The sequence below is a fragment of the Sorex araneus genome, chromosome 4 (genome assembly GCF_027595985.1).
Source record: "Sorex araneus isolate mSorAra2 chromosome 4, mSorAra2.pri, whole genome shotgun sequence".
Lineage (NCBI taxonomy): Eukaryota > Metazoa > Chordata > Mammalia > Eulipotyphla > Soricidae > Sorex > Sorex araneus.
The window spans coordinates 220,775,832-220,791,824 of record NC_073305.1 but is presented as its reverse complement, the minus strand read 5'-3'; the positions used below and the strand labels follow the sequence as shown (position 1 = coordinate 220,791,824).

The window sequence follows — 15,993 nt, the reverse complement described above, 5'->3', positions numbered from 1 at the left end:
AGGTGCCAGGGATGGTGCCCAGGTAGATCTTGTGCAAGAAAAGCGCCTCGCCCGCTCTGCTATTTCTCGGGCCTCCACTGATGTACACCCACACCCGTGCCGCCGAGCCCGGGCTGGGAGGCTCAGTCTCAGCCTAACCGTCGCCCACTGTCGGCTGTCCTGGCCGGCTGCACAGTCCGCGGCTGCCCCGGGGCCCGGGCGCGCCCCACCACGGGGGCTGCAGCGTCCGAGGCCCGGCAGGCGTTTCCCCCTATGCACGCTTTTCACCCGAGAGCGTTTTCCACAGACAGGTTTGTGGTGGCTGCAGTCCCGTTCGTCCTTAAGATGACTTTCAAGGGGGCATAGCTCCCAGGACTGAGCACAGGCTTTGATGTGGGAGCCCCAGGTTTGATTTCGAGCACCCCCGCCCCCGCACTGCAGGGTGTACCCCCCAGATAAAAGATGACCTTCAAGTGCCCCCCCCAGGAAGCTGGTAAACCGCCACACAGCTCCTGGCGAGACAGTGGGCAGCCGTTGGCTCAGGGCGCTTAGTACATAATGAGGGCTGGGGAAACGGTCTCAGGTCAGGTGCTGAAAGCGTCCGGGGGAGTCGGGTAGCAATTTCCCAATGCCCGCATGACCCAGAAGCAACGATTCAAAACAGGTCAAGTGGTTTAACTGATTCCACTAAACCATCTCAGAGTCAGCAGAGATCCTGGAGCCCCAAAAGAGGTGTATGGGCAATTTGCAAAGATTTGTACAATGACTCATGTTCCCGAGGGGTAAACTGAGGCTCAGGGGTTGGCCGGAGGGTCCCACTGCTAGGAAAGTGGGAGTGCCAAGACCTCTGCCCCTAAAGTGCAGTGCACCCAGACAGTTGATCCCCGGGGGGCGCGGGCAGGCGAGGGTGTGACGTCAGCGGCTCCGGAGAGCAGATCGGACTACACTTCCCAGAGTGCCGCGCGCCCTTCCTGGCCAATCTGCGAAGTTTGAGTGCCGGCCACTCGCACCTTCTGAGCCTCAGTTTCCTTTTTTTTTTTTTCTTTTTGGATCGCACCTGGCAATGCACGGGGGTTACTCCTGGCTCTGCACTCAGGAATTACTCCTGGTGGTGCTCAGGGGACCATATGGGATGCTGGGATTTTAACCCGGGTTGGCCGCGTGCAAGGCAAACGCCCTACCCGCTGTGCTACCGTAGCTCCAGCCCCCATCAGTGTACATTTCCCAGCACCAATGTCTCCAGTTTCCCTCTCACTACCCCCTCCCCCACCCCAGCCTGCCTCTATGACAGGCACCAATCTCTCTCTCTCTCTCTCTCTCTCTCTCTCTCTCTCTCTCTCTCTCTCTCTCTCTCTCTCTCTCTCTCTCTCTCTCTCTCCCCCCCCCCCCTTTGGCAGCTTTATTTATCATTATTATTTTGGCTTGGGGCTATCCATAGCAGTGCTCAGAACTTACTCCTAGCTCTGTGCTCAGAGATCACTTTTTGGGGGTCTGTTTTGCTTGTGAGGGGGCACATCTGGTTTCCTCCTGGCTCCGTGCTCAGGAATCACCCCGCCTGACTCAGGATCTATGGGGTGCTGGGATCTAACCTGGGTTAGACGTGCTGTCCTAGCTCTCTGGCCCCGTGAGGAGAGCAGGGATTTTTTGTTTGGGGGCCACACCTGGTGGTGGTCAGGAGTAGTTACTCCTGGCTCTGCACTCAGGAATTACTCCTGGCGGTGCTCGGGGGACCCTATGGGATGCTGGGGATAGAACCTGGGTGGACCGTGTGCTAGGCAAATGCCTTACCTGTTGTCCTGTATCACTCTGGTCCCAGAGGGCAGTTTTGAAGTGTTTCTGGTGCCAGGGCCTGACCCCCTTCCCGGGACAGGGTGGAGGGGGCAGGCAGGACAGGGTTCCCAGTCCCCGCCCAGGCCTCCCGCTGCTCTGCCGTACCTTACAAAAGAATCAGACTTGGGAGGCAGAAATCAGGCTTAGGAGACATTTACCAAACGCCTTTTCATGGAAGCGAAGCTGCCCTTGACGCGTGCCCTAGCGCACGGACGGGGGTGGCGGGCTGTGGGCCCGCGCGCCAGCAGGCTCAGAAATCCTCCTCCTCGGAATCCACGGGAGCAGCCGTGGGAGCGCGCAAGCGGGACTTGGTGGGCCTGGCAGTGTGGGGGCTGGTGGGGCGGGAAGATGGGTGGGAAGGGGCGCGGGAAGGGGCGCGGGAAGGGGCAGGAGCGTGGGTAAGGACCAGGAGAGGTGTGCGGGCAGGGGCGCGGGAATGGGCGCGGGAATGGGCGCGGGAATGCGCGCGGGAATGCGCACGGGCAGGGGCGTGGGCAGGGGCGCGGGAAGGGGCGCGGGAAAGGGAGCGGGCAGGAGCCGGGGGAGGGGAGCGGGAAGGGGAGCGGGAAGGGGTGCGGGGAGGGGTGCGGGGAGGGGAGCGGGATGGGGAGCGGGATGGGGAGCGGGATGGGGAGCGGGAAGGGACGCGGGAAGGGACGCGGGAAGGGGCGCGGGAAGGAGCGCGGGAAGGGGCGCGGGAAGGGACCCGGGAAGGGGCGCGGGACGGGGAGTGGGACGGGGAGCGGGATGGGGAACGGGAAGGGACTCGGGCAGGGGCGAGGGAAGGGGCGCGGGAAGGGGAGTGGGAAGGGGAGCCGGAAGGGGAGCGGGCAGGGGCCAGGCTAGGGACGCGGGAAGGCGTGCTGGCAGGGGCGCTGGCAGGGGCGCTGGCAGGGGCGCGGGCAGGGGTGCGGGCAGGGGCGCGGGCAGGGGCGCGGTGGGAGATAGCGGGGGAGGCGCCCGGGGAGGGGCCCGGGGAGGCGCCCGGGGAGGCCTGGGCGGGCGGCGTCAGGTTCACCCAGCCGGGACCCCGGGGCAGCAGGTGGCTCTGGTTGAGCCTGCACACGCGGTAGTTCTCGTAGTGCACGTTGTGGGTGATGTCTTTGAGGTCTTGGAAGTGCGAGCTGCGGGGGGAGCCGGTCAGCCCCGCGGACCCGCCCCCGCCCCCTCCCCGGCCCCCACCTCACCGGATGAGCAGGTCTCGCAGCAGGGGGAACTCGCAGTGCGCCATGTTCTCCACTGCAAGACACAGACCCCCGACGGCCTGGGGTGCAGCCCGCCTGCTCCCCCTCCTGGGTTCCCCACCCTTCCCTCAGCCCTTGGCCTCTCCCTGTTCCTTCCTCCCCTGACAGCCATCTGCTCAGTGGGGCCCCCGCTGGCCCCGCACCCACTGCGCCCCATGAGGGACCCTGACATTGTGCCAGGCTGACGAGGGTCACGTGACCCTGTGCGCTGTCTCTGGCCTAAGCTCAGGGCGCCCGTGGGGTGTGGCCCCGGGCATAACCTTGCGGGGCCCTGGGCTTCATAGGAAGGGCACCAGAGGCGAGGGGCGGAGGCCCTGGACTGACCTTCAATGATGCCCCACCGCGTCTTCCGGCCCAGGACACACTTGCCGTTCACCATGTGCTCCCGGTCAGCCCCCACCACGGCGAAGGGGATCCGCTCCTGTTGGGGAGGACGAAGCCAGAGGGGGCTGGCAGGAGGCAGCGGGAGAGGCCCCCAGGAGGGGAGAGGGAGTGGCACAAGACAAAGCACAGCGGGGAAGGTGCTTGCCTAGCCCTGCCCCCCCCATGGGTCTCCCCTGAGCACCACTGGGTGGGGCCTCAAAACCAAAAGCAAAGAGAGGAAGTGGCAAGAGGGCAGGCACCTAAGGCAGTAAGATACAGAGCACTCAGTGCCTCGGTTTCCCTGTCTGTGAAAGGGGAGCGTTAGAGGTTTTTTTTTTTTTTTTTTTTTTTTGCTTTTTGGGTCACACCTGGCGATGCACAGGGGTTACTCCTGGCTCTGCTCTCAGGAATTACCCCTGGCCATGCTCAGGGGACCATATGGGATGCTGGGATTTGAACCCGGTGGGCCGAGTGCAAGGCAAACGCCCTCCCTGCTGTGCTATCGCTCCAGCCCCTAGAGGGTATTCTTCATCTGGGAGCTTCCTGGCCTACTTAAGGGTTAGCAGTGTGAAGCCAAGGAACAGCTGGGTCACTGCTGTCCTCCTGCTGGTCCTTGTCGCCTGTGACAGGGTCCGGCCTTGTGGGCAAGGGCTGGGTACTGGCTCAGAGCGTGGCCGGCTGGGGCTCGGTCACCGTCACCGAGCATGAGCACGCCAGCCCGGAGACGGCCCCCACTACTCTGCCTCTGAGCTCCTGGGACCCTCTGTGGCGCCGGGACTGAACCCCAGCCGGGTGGGCTGCGAGGCAGGCGCCCGTGCACTGCTCCCACCACCGCTGCCTTTCTCTGACTCACGCGAAAACAGCAGAGGCGCTCGGGAGACCACCCAGGGTGGTCCCAGGAGCCCACCAGGAGTGATCCCCGCATGCAGCACACAGAGCCAGGAGTAAGCCCTGAGTACCACCAGGTGTGCCCCCCCTCCCAAAGAAAAACAAAAACAACTAAAAATGCAGAGGCGGGGCTGGAGTGATAGCACAGCGGGTAAGGCATTTGCCTTGCACGCGGCCGACCCGGGTTCGAATCCCAGCATCCCATATGGTCCCCTGAGCACCGCCAGGGGTAATTCCCGAGTGCATGAGCCAGGAGTAACCCCTGTGCATCGCCAGGTGTGACCCAAAAAGCAAAAAAAAAAAAAAAAAAAAAAAAATTAAAAAAAATGCAGAGGCTGGCGGAGCGAGTCCTGGGGACAGGGAGTCAGGGAGGCTGCAACTTGGGTCTGTGGGTGGCGAATCCCAGGGCACCCTGACTCACGCCACCCAGAACGACACCAAGTGCCACCAGGGCATGGCAGCCAGCACGATGCCCTGGATCTAGAGGAAATGAAACTGCTGGCGGTGGCCTCCCCTCCTCCCCTCCCTCCCCCTTAATTTTCATTCTCTCTGTCTCTCTCACTGTCTCTGTCTCTGTCTCTCCCCCAAATCCAGCAGTACTTAGGACTTACCCCAGAGTCTGACCTCAGGTCTGGGGTGCTGGGGATGGAACCGGGTTGTACATGGCTGAGGCCAGCACCCTTCTCGCTGTACCCCTGGCCCCAACTCCCCCTCTTAGAGTGTTTCCGTGTTTTCAGAAGATGGCTCAAACACCACCACTATCTAATTCCATCTTTCACCTTTCCCAGAAGAAACCTTTAGAATCCATTGCCACGTCCCATCCCCAGGTGTCACTCCTCTTGTCTCTCTGCAAACATTCCCTGGAATCCTGCAAGATGCCGCCTCTGTCATTTAGTCCTTTCGTTCCCTCTCCCTACCCGGATCTTGCTGTTAAGAATCTTGTCGTTGAAGTCCTCGTCTAAGCACTTCTGGGGATACACTTCGATGCGGTAAGTCTGCAGGTTCTGCTGGATCTGGGCACGCACAGAGGGAGCCTCAGCCCGCCTGGCCTGGCCTACAGGCCGCCCCCTAGGGACCGCCCCCCCCGCCCCCCCCCCCCGTGCCCAGATCACCCTGCGCCTGAAGGAGTCTCGCTCTTCCAGGGTCAGGCTGTCGGCACGAGCGATCACGGGCACCACGTTCACCGTGCGGCACAGCCGCTGCAGGAATTCAATGTCCAGGGGCCGCAGGCTGCGTGGAAGGACAGTGGCGAGTGCCGGAGCCAGGGGAGCGTCCTTGCCCCCCTCCCCTTGGAGCCCAGGGCCCGGCTCCCTCACCAGTGCCCGGTGGGCGGCACGAAATAGATGCAGCAGTGCACGCGGGTGTCAGGGATGTGGCGCTGGCGGGTGATGAGCAGTTCCTCCTGCAGGTACTGCTCGTACTGCTGGTGGATGTAGCCCAGGATGGGCTCCCAGCTGCGCGGCGGGAGGGACCCTCAGAGCCACGGCCGGGGGCCCCCCGAGAAGGACCCCTCAGCCCGCTCGGGCGTGACCCCAGGCCAGAGCGCCCACCCTGGATACCCACCACTTGTCGTTGTTGATCTGGTCTCCGAAGCCGGGTGTGTCTGTCACCGTCAGCCTGAGCTTCACGCCCTTCTCCTCGATGACTGCGGGGGCGAGTGCAGAGGGCGGGATTGGGGGGCTGGGGGCTGGCTGGGGGCTCCCACGGGGGGAGGAGGGCACACTCACGGTGGGTCATGGACTGCAGCTTCAGGGTCTGGGCTGTGGTCAGCTCCACGCCTGTCAGGGGGGTCCGCCAGACCTTGGACTTGAAGAGGGTGTTCATCATGGTCGACTTGCCCAGCCCGCTCTGCCCTGTGGGAGCAGACACCGTGGTCACAGCCCGGCGGAGGCCTCCTTCCTGCAGCCCTCGTCACTGCAGCGGCGGACAGTGCAGCGGGGAGAGCGCTGGCCTTGCACGCGGCCCACCTGGGCTCCATCCCTGGCATCCCATAGGGTTCCCCCAAGTCCCGCCAGGAGCGACCCCTAGCATAGAGCCAGGAGTAAGCCTGGGCACTGCTGGGTGTGGCCCCAAATCCAAAGCAAAGTAAACTTTCTCGGCATAATGACCACAACACAGGCAAAATTCACATAACAGAAAATATTCCTCAAAGGGCTGAGCTCAGCTTGGCACTGGAGCCCTAGGCTCAAACCGGCACCGCATGGTCCCCCAAGCACCCCTGGGAGCGGCTCAAAAATTTAAGGAAAAGGGGCTGGAGAGCTAGCACAGCGGGTAGGGCGTTTGCCTTGCACGTGGCCCGACCCGGGTTTGATCCCCAGCATCCCATAGGGTCCCCTGAGCACCGCCAGGGGTAATTCCTGAGTGCAGAGCCAGGAGTGACCCCTGTGTATCGCCAGGTGTGACCAAAAAAGCAAAAAAAAAAAAAAAAATTAAGAAAAAGGGGCCAGAGCTGCTAACACAGGGGGGAGGGCATTTGCCTTGCATGCGGCCAACCTGGGTTCGATTCCCAGCATCCCATTTGTTCCCCAAGCACTGCCAGGAGTAATTCCGAGTTTCCGAGTGCATGAGCCAGAGTAACCACTGTGCATTGCTGGGTGTGACCCACAAAGCAAAAAAAAAAACAAAACAGTTTGGGAGGTGAGGATTGGCCCAGGGAAGTGCAGGCCTACAGGTGCCCTCTGGCCCTCGCAGTCCCTGGCGCGAGTCTGTGGGACACCGTGCCCAGTGCCCTCCTGTCAGCTCAACAGTGGCCACCTCGGAGGCCTGGGAGGGGCAGTGAGCCCGGGCCATAGACAAGGGCCTGCTACGTCCAACCTCGGCCTGTCTGAAGCTCACGGTCATGGCGTGTGCAGCCTGCAAACACGCGTCACCCAGAGGCCCTGTGTGTGTCTGGAGGCCTCGAGGCCACTTCCTGTCTGGTTTTGCTGTTCCGGGCGTTCCGAGGACACCCAACTCCTTTGTTTCTGGCTCCCTCCATTCGGGTCATGTTTATGAGGTTCACACATGACATGGAGGTGTCAGGGTCATTCCTTCCTTGTCTTTCTTCTTCTGGTGTGTGTGTGAGTGTGTGTGTGTGTGTGTGTGTGTGTGTGTGTGTGTGTGTGTGTGTGTGTGTACCCCATAGCTCTCTGCATGCAGCCTGAGCTCCAGGCATCAGAGCCATCCCTGAGCCTGTTCTCACAGCAGAGCGCGGCCTGCGGCAGCTGGGCCAGGTGCTGGGGACACTGGGCACTGGGCCATACTTACGGCGGGTGCGGGGGGCTGGGGTGTGTGTGTGGGGATCAAGCCTGGGGTTGCCCATGCCATGGCCTTAGCTGACTTTTATGTTCTGTTTGCCTGATTTGTTTAGTAAATTCAGAGTTAATTCTATATAATAAAATAACCTGGGTCTGGAGCAACAGCATAGCGGGGAGGGCGTTTGCCTTGTTTGCAGCTGATCTGGGTTCAATTCCTAGAATTCCATAGGGTCCCCCAAGCACTGCCAGGAGCAATTCCTGAGTGCAGAGCCAGGAATAACCCCTGAGCATCGCCGGGTGTGACCCAAAAAAACAAAACCTGGGGCTGGAGAGCACAGCAGGGAGAGTACTTGACTTGCATGTGGCTAACCCAGGTTTGATTCCTGAAATTCTTTTTTTTCTTTGCTTTTTTTTTTCTTTTTGGGTCACACCCAGCGATGCTCAGGGGTTACTCCTGGCTTTGCAGTCAGGAATTACCCCTGGCGGTGCTTGGGGGACCATATGGGATGCCGGGGATCGAACCCAGGTCGGCTGCGTGCAAGGCAAATGCCCTACCTGCTGTGCTATCGCACTGGCCCCGATTCTTGAAATTCTTACGGTCCCTGAAGCCCGCTAGGAGTGACCCCTGAGCACAGAGCCAGGACTAACTCCTGAGCATCTCGGGGTGTGGCCCTAAACCAACAACAACAAATCCAAACCTCCAACACCAAAGTGACCCCTAGGACGGGGTCGGGAGTTGCCCCAAGTGTCCAACTGAAAGGTCAAAGGCTAAGAGCAGGGGCTGAGCTGGGGTTGCCTCCCACGCCCCCTCTGTGCTCTGAGGCCCGGCAGGGCCCACCTCTCACTCACCCACCACCATGATGTTGAACTCGAACCCCAGTTTCATGGCCTTGATCTTCAGTTGGTCCAGCACGGCCTCGATGCCCACGTCCCTCTGCAACTCACAGGGCGGAGAGCCGGGGCTGGAGGGCCGGGAGGAGGGGCAGGGGGACAGCGAGCGCCGCCAGGACTCCATGGCGCCGACGACACGTGATGCCTGCCATCCGGGGTGGGCACGGGGGTCACCAGGGTCCCCAGCCCTGACCCCTGACCCCTGTGCCCTACGCGCAGCTCTCCCCGGCTCCCCTCTGTCCCCAGCTTCCCGGGGATGTGCTCAGAGGGATCTGGGAGGCGTGCCAGGCCCAGGGCTCTGCCCCCTGCCCGCTCCAGCGTCCCACCCACCTCCACCTAATTCTCTCAACAGCTGGGTGCGGCCCGGCTGGCCCGGGCAGAGCACGGGGCTGGCTTCGGGGGCATCGAGACGGGGGCAGCCTCCTGTGGCACCTGGCGCCCCGGCGGGTCAGCCTGCTCCACCCCTTCGTGAGTGCTGAGGGGGAGGGGAGGGCGGCAGTTAACTGAAGAATCTGAGGGGCCTGGCAGGGGCAGGGAAGCCGCCTGGTCCCTTCCAGATGGGACCCTGGAGGCCCCGTCACCTGGACCCTGGCCGGGGACTCCATGTGGGAGGCAGAGGCGAAGGTGTGCCCAAGAGGTCAGGGTCAGGAGCAGCTGAGCCTGGCTCCGCACGCAGGGGCCCCGGCTGCCATCCTGGCACCCGAGCACAGAGCTGGGAGTAGCTCGAGGGCCACCTGCTGTGGCCCCAGTTAGGCAAGAAACAAATGGGCCGGAGATAGTACATGGGCAGGACACGTGCGTTGCATGCAGCTGGACCTGGGTGAATCCCAGGCATGGCACCCCGTATGACACTGCGGCCCTGCCAGGAGGGACCCCTGAGGACTGCCAGGTATGTCCCCGGGCTCCTCTGACCCCCTGGAAGAACCGAGCCGTCGTGTGGCATCCCACAGGGAATCCCGGCAGAGGCGGCTCTGCCCTGGGCTCGCAGCTGGCCTGAGCCACAGCAGGGTTATCCTCAAGCGCGAGCACTTCTTCCTGAGAGCGTCCCGGGACAGGACTGTCCGGCTCCCATCCTGGGTGGGTGCTGGCCCCCCAAGACAACCCCACCCGGATGCCTGCAGCCTGTCCCTGAGCGCCTGTCCCTGTCACAGGTGCCTGCAGATGCGAGGAAGGACTGTGTTCTTTTTTTCCCCTTTTGGTTTTGGAGCTACACTTTGCTGGTGCTCAGGGATCATCATTCCTGCAGGGCCTGCAGCTGTCGCGGTGTCAGGGACTGAACCCAGGCCTGCTGCGTGCAAGGCAAGTGCCCACCCCCTACGGTGCCAGCATGCAAAGCACATGCTCCCGTGTGGCCACATTCCCAGCCCTGGTGAATCACTGTTTGGGTGCCACACCTAGAGGTGCTCAGGGCTTAATCCTAGCGGTGCGGGGGTGTCCCTCCTGGCAGGCTCAGGGGCCAAGCCCAGGTCTGCGGTCCTGTCTCTCAGAGCCCCTGACGAAGGATTCTGATGAGGACAGTCTCCTGCGGGGGCCAGCCCTGGTGAGCAAGGTCGAAGCAGGGTTGCCGCAGACGGTTCAAACTCTGTGCCCAACAGCTTTCCGGGTCACTGTATCCCTCGGGACTACACCGGAGGGGGCCAGAGGGGGACACAGGAAAGGGAGAGGAACGAGGGGGTCTCTGGACCCCTTGTGGAATCTTTAGAAGGAACAGCCCCCCCTCCCGCCCCCGCTGTAAGAGAATAAACATGTGTCGCTTGAAACCCCTTGTCTCGGGTGGCATGTCCACGCCACGGCCTCGGCGTGTGTGCAAGGTCCTAAGCGCCAGGTCCAGAGTTGCAGGGAGGGAGAAGGGGACGGCACTCGCACAAAGCAGGACCCCAAATTGCCCCTGAGGGATACACTTCTGCCTGGCCCCGCTGTCCCCGTGGGTGCAGAGGGAGGCCTGCCACCCGCCTGCCGCCAGCTCCGGCTCCCTGCTCCTCCGAGGCTGCCCTGCTGCCCTCTGGCTGGCTGCCAAGGTACCCGGAGGTAGAGCCCCGGAAGCAGGAAGCGCGTGCTCCTGAGGCCGGCACCCAGAGACTGGGGGTGCTGCGAGCCAGGTGGGTGGCTGGAGGGGCAGCTGAGGGCAGGTGAGGGGCTGCCGGGGCCGGGCGCTGGTGGGCTGGGCAGACCGAAAGGGACCTGAGCTGCATCCTGGGGCAGGGGCAGGCGACTCCCCGCACACTCCGGCCAAGATGGGGGACCTGGAGGCCACGGCCCAGGACGTGCTGGAGACGCTGAGGACCAAAGAGCTGTTCCAGACGCCCTGGGACAAGGCGGCCTTTGTCATCTTCCTCATCTTCACCTGTGAGTGTGCTTCTGCCGGGCCACGTCCCCGACGCCCCGCCCCACCCCCAGGGCGCCCCCCACATCAACTGTGCCCCCCAGGCACGGTGCTGCTGCTGCTGCTGCTGGTTCTGATCCGCTGTTGTTGCTGCTGCTGCTGCTGCTGCCGCCGCCAACCCAGACAGCAGCAGGTGAGCCCAGTGGGGCGGGGGCGGGGGCCGGGGCGGGGGCGGCCCTGCGGGGGGCGGGTGGGGGGCGCGCATGCCCACCTGGCCTTTCTCCGCTTCTCTTGCAGAAGCAGCAGTGGGGCGTGGACAACCTGGCCATGGAGCCTTAGCCCGGCGCAGCCCCGGCCCCTCCGTGCCCCTGCCCCGTCCCGCGGGCGCGGGAACCATCAACAACGCTGGCCTGCTCTGAGCCCGTCTGCTCCGTGTGTCTCTGCACGTGTGTGCATGGGGGGCACAGCCCTGGCTGGCTCCTGGGAGGGCCCGCGGTCTCCGCGTGGGGAGGGGAAGCTGTGAGGTCCCACTCAGACAGACAAGGGGCTCCGGGCCAGCTGGGGAGCTTTATTTCCTGGAGGAACGCAGGGAGGGTGGGGAGCTGTCAACAGACACAGCCAAGGGACCGGGCGCTGCCCTTGCCACCACCACACCCCCACAGCTCACAGCCCGGGGCACCACCCGCCCACACCGTCCAGGGGCCCTGCCACATCCTGGGTGGGCGGGGAGGAAGGGGCCCCCTGGACCCAGCCGCACCCTGAGGACAAAGGTCCCGCGCGGAAGGGAGGGCTTGGAATGTGGGCCTCCCTGGGCCCCACCTTCCTGACCCCCCATCCCAAAGAAGGAGCAAACCGGGTCCATGGTCCGTTGTCCATGGGGCCCTTCAGGTCGGCCCCCTGCGGGAGGAGCCAGCAGGTGGGGACAGAGGGAAATAAATACGGGTTCATGCCAGTTCCATCCCACACGCCCAGGAGCAACCCCTGTGCAGGCCTTGAGTGCCGCCAGGTGTCACCCCCTCAAACAAAACAAAAAAGGGAAACAGAGTGCCCAGTGCCAGCCCCAGGGGCGAGGCGCGGCGGGCGCTGCTTCCAGGGGGTCGGCTCCGGCTCGTGTGGTGTCCGCTCAGAAGGGCCGGTAGCTCCAGTAGCTGGAGAAGACAGAGATCTGGGGCGGGGGGGGCGGGGGTCACCAGGAGGCGTGGCAGGGGCCCCGGGGAGCCTCCTCACGGCCCGGCGCCCACCTTGTCCTTGAGCTGCTGGCACAGCTGCAGGGAGACGGTGAAGAAGACCAGGGCGTCGTTGAGCCACGGGACCACGCACTCCACCTTGTGCACGTGGCTCACTTCCAGGCGCTGGGGTCCCCACTCGCTGCAGGGAGGGACAGGGGCGCTCCTGAGGGTCCCACCGGAGAGGGGGGGTGCAGAGGGGCCTCAGGGAGGTGGTACTTACAACATGGCCCCGGGGCTGTGCAGCACAGCGCCTCCAGTTGGCCGGAAGTTCTAGGAGGAAGAACACAGTGGGCGGGGTCAGCCCCAGGCAGGGCCAATGCCAGGGCGGGCTGGGGGCCGGGGGCGTGGCCGCGATCCGAGGGGCGTGGCCAGGCCCACCTTGGTGGAGTTGGGCTGCAGCGCCTGCAGCTGGTACACGGTGAGGCAGAGCTTGTTGAGGTTGATGTACACGTTGACCAGCAGGTCGGCCGGCAGGGCGGGCGCGAACATCCGCTGTGTGGTCGGCAGGGGTGAGGATGAGGGCCTGGCCAGAGCCGGGACCCGCCCCCCTACCCCCCCCCCCCGCAGTTTCCTGCGCCTGCGAAAGCGCGGGAACCGCTGACATATAGCGGGGCATGCAGAATGCAAGCCGCGAGCCCCGTTGCAGAAAGCGTGCACGGACCCCGCAGACACAGAGCGGGGACTCCGGGCACTGACCGTGAGGCCGCTGGCAGCAATCTCAGGCAGGGTGAGGGTGGCCGGGGTGGTGAGGCGATTGCGGGCCCTGCTCAGCTGCAGCATCACCGCGTCCATCAGCTGCGGGAACGGGCGTCACCGTTGCTGCAAGGCAGCGGGTTGGGGGGTCCCCCTCCACCGCCAGCCACAAAGCTCAGGTCGCTCCCACTCCTGTCCCTGCTGGTCAGGGTCTCCCCTGGACCCTCTGCAGGCTGTGACGGACATTCTGGCTCCAGCCGGAATGGGCAGGGGAGCACTTAGGGAGCACTCAGGAGCGACAGTGCGGCTCCGGGCCCAGCAGCGCACAGGGTCGGAGGCCAGAGGGCTTTGCCCGTGGGGGCCTGGGGGCTTTCTGAAAGAGGTCACTGGGTGACTGAGTTTTGGCAACAGTTCCTGCTCATAGGTGGGGAAAACCAAGGAGCATAGTGGTGCAGCTAGTGAGTGCTGGAATCATCTAGAAAGCGATCATTCCCCTGGCCAGGGGAACACAGCCCTGCTAAACTCTCCGGAGCCCCAGTGGAAGTGGAATAGCTTGGCTCCAGGAAAGGGAGGGGGACGTGGTGACCACTCTACTCCCTTCCCAGGGTGGTCAGTTCTAGGGGGAATCTTAGTGCTTCTGCTTCCAAGCTTTCACCCCGGGAGGCAGAGATCAGAGAGGGGAGGTGGAGCGCCGGAGAACACACAGCAGCCCGGGTGGAGGTGAAGCCCGAGTCCAGGGCTGGCCCAGCGCCCCACTGAATTCCCTTGGAAACGGGGATGGTGGATTGCTTCCAGCCTGGGACCACCGCCAGCTGCTCATCTTTCCCAGGTGCTCTTCCGGTTACCCCTCACCGGCATCAGCCATGGCAGCTGGGCCAGGTGGGGTGAGGAATGAGATCTAGGGTGGACAAGTGCCTTGGGCAAGCCCTGGGGCCCCGCTGGGATTTTTCCAGGTTGGGCGGAGTCGTTGGGGGTGAGTATAAGGTGAGAGGCGAAGGGTCATCTCGGCGGTGCCTGAGGCGGCAGGGCAGGGGTCAAGCCCAGACTCCGGCTGCTCACCTTGAGGACCTCGGCTCCCGTGCGGAACTGGTAGCTCTCCTCCCGGCTGCTCAGGAGATACATGGCTTGGCTCACGTGATTCCGGGCATCCTGGATCTGAAAACAGTGGCCCCATGTATGTCACACCCGGTTCCAGTACAGGGCCCATACCGGTGGAGGGGTGTCGTCCTGCAGGGAGGGGCGGCTCTTGGGCTGGGGGTCACTGGCTCCAGCCAGAGCGGAGAGCGGCGGGTGGGGGCGGGGCTCCGTGGCAAGTGGGGGCAGGCGCATCGGCTTGTCCCCAGGAGCCCTGGGAACTCCCCGGAGGCTCTGGGCAGGGAGGGCTGGGCTCAGGCTCTCTGCTGCCTCTAGGCTGCAGGAAAACAGTCTCCTCCCCAGGCCGGCGGCCCTGAGGATCCCCCGAGGCCTTGCCCGAGGCCTTGGCGCCGGTACCTGCTGCAGCTTCCACTGCTTGTCCTCCCGGAAGGCAAAGTGCAGCAGCTGGTTGTTCCGGGGCATCTTTAGGTTCACATCCTGCGGGCGGGCGGGGTGGGGGAGCTGGGGTCAAGGGACCCAGGGACCCCTCCTGCTTGAGGCTGCCCCTGAGCTGGGCCGCAGCCACGCCCTGGGGCAGTCTCCCGTGAAAGGGCAGCTCAGGGAGCAGGAAGTCCAGCAAGAGAGCCACAAAGAAAGGGGAAAGTGCCCAAGAAAGGGGAACTGGCTGTGTCTGGGCGGGGGGCCGCCCCCGCACCCCTTCACTGTGCTGCGTGGGTAGTTCGGCTCTGGTCAGGGCCAGTCTCATGTCATGGAGGTCCACGCGTCACTGGGCCCAGTGTCAAGCGCCCGCTCCTGCCCATCTCCCCAGAAATGAAGCACCAGTGCCCTGAGAAGGGGGATGCTGGCAGCTCACGGACAAGGGCCAAGCCCAGAGAGGCCAAGGGCCCTGCCCCGTGTCACACAGCTGTTGCTGTTGGCTGTCCGGCAGGGGCCCGGGACTCACCGCCTGGCTCAATGCGTCCCCCTGCAGAGTCAGCACGCCCTTCACCTGGTCCGTGCTGCAACGCGGGAGGGTCAGGATGGTCACTGGAGCCCCAGCCCAGCCCTGGCCCTCCCAGCAGGTGACGCTGCACTGGTACCACCCTGGTTTCCCACCCTTCTCTTTTGAAATCTCCACGTGGGCCAGTTGTACCTCGCTCGGAGAGGGTACCCCTGACACCCCTCCTCCCAAGGAGACCCCGCCCCCATTCCCGCGCAGCCCAGGCTCACCCCGAGCTGCCCAGGATGAAGTTCTCCTGCTTGGTGGGCCCCTCGGCACCCGTGCCTGGGAGGGTGAAGCGGATCGAGGCCTCCTGTAGAGGGGGCAGGGGGAGGGGGGGCAAAGGCCTTGGTGGGCCTTAGCGACCCTTCTAGAAGCCAGGCTCCTGCGGGCCTCCACACCCACGCTACCAGGCTTCAGGAGGCCTTCGGGACTCCCGCCTCTGCCCAGCGTCTGAGGGGCAGGTCCCGAGCCCCCTGAGCTGCTGCTGCGCCCACCTTCTCCTGGTCGTGCCCGCGACCGTGCCCCCGACCCGGGCACACGCAGCAGACACCCTCCCCGCCTGGCACTGCAATCCCGGGCCCCAGGGGGCGGCCAGGACGTTGCTGTGAGCGCCTGACCCGCACAGCCGCCCTCGAGGCGGACCCTTTCTATCTCCTCCGCGCGGACACGGGGAGGGGCCCGGTCGCCCTGCAGGCGGGCCGCCGGGGGCGCGTTACCTTGAGGATGTCTTGCAGCTGCCGGAGCACGGCGTGCACCTCGTCGTGCAGCAGCCAGCGGAACTCCTCCTCCTGCGGGGACAGCCCGCCCGCGGTCACCCCCCGGCCCGCCGCCTCGGCCGGGCCGCCCGCGCCCGCCCGCCGCCCGCGCCGCTCACCAGCACCGCCCGCTCCGCCGTCGTCGCTGCCATCGCCGCCGCCATGGCCGTCACTCGCAGCTCCGCGACTGTCACCCGCAGGACGACCTCCCGCTGCCTGCGCGCACCGTGCGGCCAGCGCCCCGCCGATTGGCTGACCAGATCCAGCCCGGCCCCTGGAACCCGCCCCTCGGCAGCTGATTGGCTGCGCGTCCGCTCGCCACGCCCCGAGCCGGCGCTGTGCTGGCGATTGGCCGGTGCTCCTCGGCCCGCCCCGGCTCCCGGCGCCCTGGGCCGTCTGGAGCCGCCGGCCGGGCGGCTGCGCGAGCCCCGCCCCCAGGCTCCGCCCGCCCCACCTTTGCACACCGATTGGCCGTCGGGCAGCCT

General features: G+C 64.6%; 3 protein-coding genes across 4 annotated transcripts; 1 reads left to right on the top strand and 2 right to left on the bottom strand.

Moving 5' to 3' along the window:
• Nucleotides 1–1,974: 1,974 nt before the first annotated feature.
• Nucleotides 1,975–8,681, bottom strand: SEPTIN12 (septin 12). The gene is made up of 9 exons (XM_012931746.2): nt 8,390–8,681; nt 6,032–6,157; nt 5,868–5,949; nt 5,621–5,758; nt 5,417–5,534; nt 5,222–5,317; nt 3,378–3,474; nt 2,997–3,048; nt 1,975–2,933 (listed from the first exon to the last, which is right to left on the bottom strand). Exons 1-9 carry the CDS (start codon nt 8,553–8,555, stop codon nt 2,060–2,062), a joined length of 1,749 nt encoding a protein of 582 aa, XP_012787200.2. The 5' UTR covers nt 8,556–8,681; the 3' UTR covers nt 1,975–2,059.
• A 115-nt stretch (nt 8,682–8,796) lies between these two features.
• SMIM22 (small integral membrane protein 22) lies at nt 8,797–11,288 on the top strand. Of its 2 annotated transcripts, XM_055134996.1 has the most exons (3): nt 8,803–8,899; nt 9,583–10,777; nt 10,859–11,288. In XM_055134996.1, exons 2-3 carry the CDS (start codon nt 10,666–10,668, stop codon nt 11,275–11,277), a joined length of 531 nt encoding a protein of 176 aa, XP_054990971.1. In that variant the 5' UTR covers nt 8,803–8,899; nt 9,583–10,665; the 3' UTR covers nt 11,278–11,288. The 2 variants fall into 2 exon arrangements, with proteins under 2 accessions (XP_054990970.1, XP_054990971.1); XM_055134995.1 differs by having other exon boundaries at nt 8,797–10,777.
• A 14-nt stretch (nt 11,289–11,302) lies between these two features.
• Nucleotides 11,303–15,771, bottom strand: ROGDI (rogdi atypical leucine zipper). Its single transcript, XM_004604142.2, has 11 exons — nt 15,628–15,771; nt 15,470–15,541; nt 14,981–15,063; nt 14,715–14,769; nt 14,168–14,248; nt 13,736–13,831; nt 12,680–12,778; nt 12,362–12,475; nt 12,204–12,253; nt 11,996–12,122; nt 11,303–11,919 (listed from the first exon to the last, which is right to left on the bottom strand). Exons 1-11 carry the CDS (start codon nt 15,670–15,672, stop codon nt 11,878–11,880), a joined length of 864 nt encoding a protein of 287 aa, XP_004604199.1. The 5' UTR covers nt 15,673–15,771; the 3' UTR covers nt 11,303–11,877.
• Nucleotides 15,772–15,993: the final 222 nt, after the last annotated feature.

Bases quoted from the DNA above. Each gene is read 5' to 3' on its own strand.
- SEPTIN12 (XM_012931746.2), bottom strand. From the start codon at position 8,555: ATGGAGTCCTGGCGGCGCTCGCTGTCCCCCTGCCCCTCCTCCCGGCCC. The intron at 5,950-6,031 runs GTGAGTGTGCCC...TCGCCCCCGCAG, and splicing joins GCTGCAGTCCATGACCCACC to TCATCGAGGAGAAGGGCGTG. The intron at 5,759-5,867 runs GTGGGTATCCAG...CCCGCCGCGCAG, and splicing joins CAGATCAACAACGACAAGTG to CTGGGAGCCCATCCTGGGCT.
- SMIM22 (XM_055134995.1), top strand. From the start codon at position 10,666: ATGGGGGACCTGGAGGCCACGGCCCAGGACGTGCTGGAGACGCTGAGG. The intron at 10,778-10,858 runs GTGAGTGTGCTT...TGTGCCCCCCAG, and splicing joins CATCTTCCTCATCTTCACCT to GCACGGTGCTGCTGCTGCTG.
- ROGDI (XM_004604142.2), bottom strand. From the start codon at position 15,672: ATGGCGGCGGCGATGGCAGCGACGACGGCGGAGCGGGCGGTGCTG. The intron at 15,064-15,469 runs GTAACGCGCCCC...CCCCCTCTACAG, and splicing joins AGCTGCAAGACATCCTCAAG to GAGGCCTCGATCCGCTTCAC. The intron at 13,832-14,167 runs GTACCGGCGCCA...CACTGTTTTCAG, and splicing joins AGCAGTGGAAGCTGCAGCAG to ATCCAGGATGCCCGGAATCA.